At 41.1% G+C, this 7,982-nt stretch overlaps 1 protein-coding gene across 3 annotated transcripts in view; it reads left to right on the top strand.

Annotated features, from left to right (window-relative positions):
- LOC108754863 (semaphorin-2A) overlaps positions 1-7,982 on the top strand; it is a 361,619-nt gene that overhangs the window by 200,453 nt on the left and 153,184 nt on the right. The window contains exon 1 of one of the 3 annotated variants that reach the window (XM_018497494.1): positions 5,039-6,345. The exons of the other annotated variants lie outside the window; for them this stretch is intronic. Coding sequence (XP_018352996.1) covers positions 6,165-6,345 — 181 coding nt within the window. The 5' untranslated portion in view covers positions 5,039-6,164. Of the gene's footprint in view, positions 1-5,038; positions 6,346-7,982 lie in introns of those variants that run through there. 3 annotated transcript variants of the gene reach the window in all.

A 7,982-nucleotide genomic window follows, 5' to 3' on the forward strand; every position in this document is an offset into this window, starting at 1 on the left:
TATACTTAAGATATATACTTCAAAATTTATTCTTTATATTTTCTTAAATCAAGAAATTATAATATATGTAATAAAATTATAATATATCGCTCCCTTTAAAAATAACAACTAAAGAAATTAAATTTCTACAGAAAAGCGGGAAAACTATTTTTAACAGAAAATTATTGTTTAATTAAATAATATTGGCAAAAATATACTTTAGAAACAATCAAATGCTATAATCTCTCATTTTTGTTTCACAATAAAACACTACCTTTAAATTATGACAATTTTGATACTCTAAAAAATTATAACAAATTTGAATAATTAATAAAAAAAATGAATTTTTGAAATATCGCTAACAGTTCATGTTTACTTTGATCAGTTAAAAGACAAAATTTAAAATAAAATCATTTCTTCTTCAAACTTTGATCACAAAAACAGTCATAATTCAAAATATTTTCTATAAAAAAATTTCTTTTTATTTATAAAAACAACGCAGTTCAAAATATCTCTTGTAGAAAATATTATAATCTCTTTAGAAATCTTAAGAACAACACAAATATTATTTGACGGAACTGTAAAGTTAAGTTAATTTACTTTTGATGATTGATAGAGTAATCTTTAATTTAATTTATTCATATTTTTGGTAACTTGAACATTTTTATAGTTAGGTCACTTAAAGTAGGGAACAATGTATGTATGTGTGTCACACACACACACACACACACACACACACACACACACACACACACACACACACACACACACACACACACACACACAGAGGATTTGCGAACTGATGGCATAATTGGGAAGAGAGGACGTAAAAGTTTGTTTTACATGAGATTTTGTTTTTTACGAAAATGATTTTTAGTATTCGTCGAGTGTGTGGATTTCATTGATTTAAATGAAATTATAGAATTACCAGAACACGTTAGAAAGCATTTATAAAAATTTACTTTAAAGAACAAAAATTTCATATATTCAACAGAATGGGCAACATTTTCAACAATTTATAAAGATTTATCATGCGTATATCACGTGAATATCCTATTTTTATTGAGTATCTTCGATTATCTAGTACAATAATAAACACAAACGTGAGCAGAGATAATAGTCTATAGTAAGATCCATTAAATCGAGAAATAATTAAGTGCGCACGTATTCGGTGAATATTTAAAATCGATTTTCTCGAAAACAAAGCCTCATATTAAAAATATTCATTCTACGATTTCGATTTATTTTTCATGTAGACTCATCCCCTTCCCGGTATTATCACTTCACGAACACCCTACGTATAATATATAAAATCTTTTACTCGATATTCTTTTAAATCATATGACTCGGAAATTCATTTATATCGAAATTTAATGCCTCTTTTCGAAGTGAAATCAGCAGAACCATGCGCGTAGCGTAGCCTTTGTAAATTCAACATTTTTCTTTGACGTCTCCGCTCGCTATTTTATACGGGATAAAGCTGTAGTTAAGCGGATTTTGTGGAACAAAGAAACATACGGATTTTTACAGCTAAGTGAGATGTTAGTCGGATCCCATATGGACATGGGCGACGGGCTGTGAGTTTCGTTCCTCTTAAACGAGATGATGAGATCTCGATGCGTACCGTGTGTTTTGGATGAGGTTTTAAGTGAGAACCGTGCCGCATAGATATTAAGTATAATTTAACAGATTGCCCTTCTACGGACGCACCTTTCGACCGACATAGAGGCGGAGAAGGGCACACCGAAGAAGGAAGAAATAGTTATAAGGAACGCGTCGAGGTTGTAAGATTGTATGCGAGTCTCGATTATATACGGGGATACTCCGCCGCTGTCGTGTCTTTCGGCGGAAGGAAACACTGAATAATAAGAATGAGACAGCTCGGTAATTACGGCGCTATTTTGGGGCTTTGCGTGCAATATGGTTGAACGATGCCTCTCTCAGCCGCCGACACGTATTAGACGATAATTGTGGCGATTATTTCGTAAGCGTGAAAGTTTATAACGATAATATATCGTTATTTGTCACGAGTATTCTCGCCATAAAATTTATGTATAAAATTAGATCTTCCGCGTGCAACGTAACTTATCGATTTTCGATATTTTTGTTTATCTTATATATTGAAAGTAATTTGAGTTTGTGTACTTGTGCCGTGTGTTTTCCCACGAGAGTGAGGATGAAAGAATGACTATGAAAATGAAAAGGCGAGAAGTCCGTACAGAATCGCGAGACGTCGTGGAGCAACGTTCGACTAGGGGACACGGATTTTGTTGATCCTCGTGGCGACAAATATTTTCGATTCGTTCGTACGAAAAAGGGATCCTTCGAGTCGATTCGCGCGACCCGGGTGCAACGAGGCGCGGGGGAGCTTCAAAGGCGCGCGCGAAGCGCCTCCGCGGAATAAGAGGATAATATGGGCTCGATTTGACGTCTTTGAATATTTAATATCACCCAGTGAAACCGTCTCATCACTCGCGTCTTACGACTGTTCAGACGCTTGCCACTATTGAAGTAGAACTAATGGAGGACCGCGTAACACCGAGTTGCATAACTGATCGTTTTCTAATGTAAAGGCATGATTTTTCATTATGAAAATAGAATATCTTATCGGCTCTATTCCGAGAGAAGATACCTTCTCTTCTTATGTCACCATATTAGACATACGCCAGTCTTTGTCGAATTTTGTTACTTTTAGACGAGCGGAATGTGCAATTCCAATGTCACAAGAGAACAGACATTTATCACATAACTCACGTTCTATAGAATTTTCCATAAAACGCATCGGACATCTCGCGGTTGCTTTAGCGTATTCACCGTGGAACAGTTCTTACCTTCGAGTGTTTCGCGACAGACGCGATTTTTCGACGACACATGCGCGCCTGCTCGTGTCGTGTGCACACCGACGCTCTGTCTCTCAAACGTTGGTGGACGGTAACCGGCGAAATGCAGTTTACGGTTTTGTTTTTCCGCCGATTTGCCCACTCCTCGCCGCTCTTTTACGCGTCCTGAAAAGGCGGCGGCGCCTTCAGATGAACTTGCGGCAAAGTATAAGGGCAACCGTAAGAAGCGGCACAACGACAAGAGAGGACGACCGAGTAGCCTCATGCAATTCTAAACTATTTCAATGAAATGGAATAGAGCGGCCAGTAGATTTGTTGGTCGCAGCACCCGATCGACCCTCTCGTATCGCAAGAGATGAAGAGAGAGAGAGAGAATGCTAAGAAAAGCCGTGGTTTCTACTATGGCTCTTCCCCCCCCCCCGTCCCTTCCCCCCAACCGGTTTTCTCTTTGTTCTAAAATTCTTACGACTTCCCTTACCGCCGCGCCATAGACTGCACCTTCACTATAGCCTCGTCCCGTAAGCAACAAAGGAAAGTGGCCTGTACTCACTAAAGTCGTAATACCCGGTACCCGCTGCGTCTATGGAGGGGTACAAAATTGTCTCCCCTTCCGCATTACCAAGAGACACTTTGTATTGTGGCCTGGATGCTGCGCAACTTTCTTTGCAGCTCAGCCTGGGCTCAGCTAACTTCGCAGGATTTTCGCATTAGCATATCGACTTATTCATATACTCCGCTTGACTTCGTTCTTGCAGCATCCTTCGGGCTTGCATCGGTACGCATGATGTAGCGAACGTTGGTGGTGTAGAACGTGTATCTCGACCCCTCAGACATTCTTTACGTCATGTCTATGTGAATTGATTTTGTAACGCGAATGGCGGAGCGATGCGGTACGGCTGCAAAGTGAATTTTGACTATGCGGCGTGATTATTTTTTTCCAGTTTTCGTTTAGTTCGAGACAGGAAATGACATTTAACACTTGTTTGCCGTACACATTTCATAATGGAAGATTTGATATTGAAAATAGATGATATGCCAAAGGAAAAACGATAATTTGACTCGCATAATCACATTTAGCGTTCTTCGTCTCGTTCACTTCGTATAAATAATATGAATAGTCACCTAGAATAACAAGATTTCGCTTTCGCATTGTAATTACATTTGCATACACTCAGTAGACCGCTAACGGAATTTTCGCTAACCAAATGATTTAGTCGGCATAATCATGTTAACCGTTTTACTTCAATTAGCGTTCGTTTGCGTCAACTATCAAACCGAAATGCATTATCGAAATGTATATATATATAGACTTAATTATTAATTTTTTTATTTTTAAGTTTTATATAAATACAATCTTTTTACATGTTTTCAATTTTCTATCATAAATTTCTATTGCTTTAAATATTTATTACATTTTTATTTAGCAAAGTGAATTTATCTGTAACACTTGTAGAATCTGAGATTAAGAAAATAAGTAGAAACGTCTTGAAGTTAATTTATCAAGGTTTTTTTATTCATCTTCAATATATCTTTAAAATATTTATCTCAGAGAAATAGCATAAATTAATAATAATTAATTTTGCCATTTCGGATATATGGACTAATAGTTTTATATCGCATTTTCTTTTATACAGAATGTTACGATTCTAATATATTTTTTTATTAATATATTCTGCATTCATTGATAAGCGGAGCAAAGAGTTCGATAATCGCGAGAGAAACCCGCCGGAAGATTTGCCATGAATCGAAGGAGCTTATCGGCTTTGTCGGAAGGTACGGCAAGTAAGACGGTGCGTTTCGTTTGACGTTCTGGAAAAAAAAAAAAATGAAAGAAAGAAAAAAGGGCAGAGCTTCTTCATAATTCAGACAGTGCCGCCACGAAAGTGCCGTAAAGTCCGACTTGGAGCATCTTTCTTCCGCCGGGTCCTGCTCTGTCGCGCGGCCTAAAAATTTTTCATAGTCGCCATAAAAGAGCGGGGTGGCACGCCAGGGTTACGAGAAATATCGAGGGCTGACGCTTTTCTCGCCTCTTCGCGGCGAGAGCGAGTACATAACGCGGATTGTGAGGAGAACGGCCGGCGGCCGTGGATGGATCATAGGAGTCGTGCAGAGCACGACTTTGGAGCAGCTTTGGCCGAGTCGAGCCGACGACGACCGAGCGACGCCGAGCACAACTGAACGCGGCAACGCGCGTCAGAGGGTAACAGTCGTGCCGCGGCCTCCAATGAGGGAGGTCTATACAGTCGTCGTCGCTCAGTATATACCCAGTCCAGTCGACGAGTTTCGCGACGCGCGTCCTTTTGTCTTCGGCGATCCAGCGCTTAATTAACTGCTCGATCATGTTGTGACGGATGTACGGACGTGTATCGCCAACGGACGCGTCGCTCTCCGACACCGCGAGGATGTACGCGCGATAGAGAACGTCATCTCCGTAGACTCCGAGTTCGCAGCTCCGCCGACTCCGAGCAACAGATGTGACCATCGTACGCGTCTCGTTCTTTATATTTAGTTAACCAAGATTTTCTCAGTTGGTAACTTACAGCCGATATTCGGATACCCACAGTGTTGTGCTCCTCGTCAAGAAACGTAACAGTAAGACGACAATTGGAACGCATGAGGAATGCTTACTATTGACTTGGAATAAGAACCATTTAAATGGCCAACTCGTAGATAATATTAGATATGCTTACAGGAAAATAAAATAAATCTTGTTGAAAAAAAACCTATATTTGCATCATCAACGATAATCGTTCATCGTTCTAAAGACTTACCTGCGACTTAAGGGCAGCGAATTGTATACGGGGAGTAAAAAGCGTAGGACAGAGAATTCCTTTGTCCTTTGAAGCAGTGCGGAAGAGAAAGAAAGAGCGAGGAGAGTAGCTGAAAGAGAAGAGGAGAGAAAGAGAGAGAGAGAGAGAGAGAAAGAGTGAATTGAACGGAGCAACACGCGGTCGAGTTTCTATCTTGGAGTGTACCTGCCGCAGGAACAGGACAAGGACGGCGAGTGAACCGAGAAAGGGAGAAAGAGAGAGGAAGAGAGACGCTTTACACGCCGGTGAACGGTCGTCGTTGCCAGCGGCAAAGGGCAACAACCACGCTGTGGCCGGAGTTTCTACCTCCTTCTACTCAAGGCCAGGGCATCGCGGCCCACGAAGTCCCCTTTGTAAGCTTCGTCAGGATCCGGATAAGACGTGCCAGAGTGACGGCTGTCGTGCGCGAAATGCTCCGAAATTGGCGAAGGTAGAACAGAGATCGCGTGAGGATCGTATCTCGGCAGATCTCGAGAGAAAGAAAGGAGGGGAACGTGAAGGATAGTGAAAAGTGTTTTTTATCTCTCCTGTGACCATGCAGAGGCAGAGGCTACTACCGGACGCCATGACAACGATGGTTAGGGCAGCTGTTCTCGCAGCTGTCCTGGGACAACTTTTGGGTCCCAGCGTGGCCAGCAGGCCCGCCGGTGCCCATCCTGGACACGCATATTTCGAGCAACCGTGCTGCGGTCGTTCTCACCTCAGGCATCATAAAGGTCAGATATACCTAAATAACGATCCCATTATTTATGATGTGTCGTAAAACGTAAAAAGTGCGTCGTGATCACTGACCGACGATTGTTTTTTTTTTCTCAATGACCGTAGGATCGTCGTGCGATTATTGATGGATACCTACGGTTAATGAGCAGCACGAACCAATATCTCGTGAGCAATATTTGCGTGAACCAAGCCTAGCTTGTTTTAGTTACGGTAGGCCAGACTCGGGCGGAAGCGGAAACGGAAGAGCGCGGCGATAGCGGTGCCACGTGGTATCGTGACTTTTCGTTTTCTCATCGAATGTTATCGTCCGATGATAGAAGCGGGTTTTACACAATGTCTCGCGCCCACACACGTTTTAGAGGATAATACGCCACGATAGTTGTAATCCGTAGGATAAATTACGCAATGTTTGTCACGGTCAACATTGATGCTAGAGGAGATGCGTGGAGCATGAAAGTATTCTCCAAAAGTGAATCAGTGTATTATTACTGACATCAGTGCTACACTTATAACTGATGTGGTTATGATTTTTTGCGGATTCAAATCTGTGGAAACATTTTTAGAATAACTTCTAGAAATGAATCAGTGTATTATTACTGAAAACCAGTAAATATTCACTGATGATTACAGTGTTTATAAATGTGGCACTGATTTCGGTAATAATTCATTGATTCACTTTTAGAGAGTACAGTTTTACACGTTATTATGGTATTTCGAATGTAAAACAGCTAATAATCAATAATGTAAACATTTATTGAAATTTTATCCGACAACGGAGTACGTTTTATTTGCCATGTATTTTTTTTATTTATAACAATGATTGTAACACGTTTCAATCGCGACAACCGATGGCCGATTGCCGTGTGCAACTTTTATATCAGGATATTGATCGTGATTAATTTGCAATCCTCTAAATTCAATATTGTGACTTCTGGGAACGTTCCGTCGTGCCGACCAGCCATTTGCAATACAAATTGTGCGAGCGAGTAAACTCAATTGTTCGCACCTACGTTTAATGAAATACAATTAGCGTATTTGATGCAGGTAGACTTCATGCGAAATTAATCACAGAGAGAACTTTACTCATCTTTTTCAAAATCGCGAGTTCTACCGACGACATTAATTTTCTCAAGTGATTCGCAAAGTGTAAATTTTAATTATTCTTCGTTATCTCGAATTGAATTAATTAAGATATTGATCTTCTTGAAGTAAAAATTGATGGTTTACGGCTCGTTTGTCATATGTATGAAAAACACTTTCCTCCGCGATGTACACGAGGGATTAAATTCCCCGGCGTTTTTCTTGGGGGATGCTTGCTGACCTCCCTCCCCCTCCCCCAACCTCTCCCCTCTTTATCCCATCTCTTTTCTCGCTTCGTGCTAAATCGTTTAAGAGAACGGACGGTACGAGTGGAATGTAAAAACGTAAAAATGTACCCCGGGCAACGAAATGCCCGTTAGCATGCATCACCAATATTATCTCGGGAGGTGCCTGCCACGCGATATTACCGGGGCTTAGAACGCCGGGCTGACTTCATTATGGTGTGGGGGGGGGTGGGGAGAGAGAGAGAGAGAGAGAGAGAGAGAGAGAGAGAGAGAGAGAGAGGCGGCGAGCGCCACCTCGCTACAGCGCG

This window comes from Trachymyrmex septentrionalis, unplaced genomic scaffold (assembly GCF_001594115.1).
Source record: "Trachymyrmex septentrionalis isolate Tsep2-gDNA-1 unplaced genomic scaffold, Tsep1.0 scaffold81, whole genome shotgun sequence".
NCBI lineage: Eukaryota > Metazoa > Arthropoda > Insecta > Hymenoptera > Formicidae > Trachymyrmex > Trachymyrmex septentrionalis.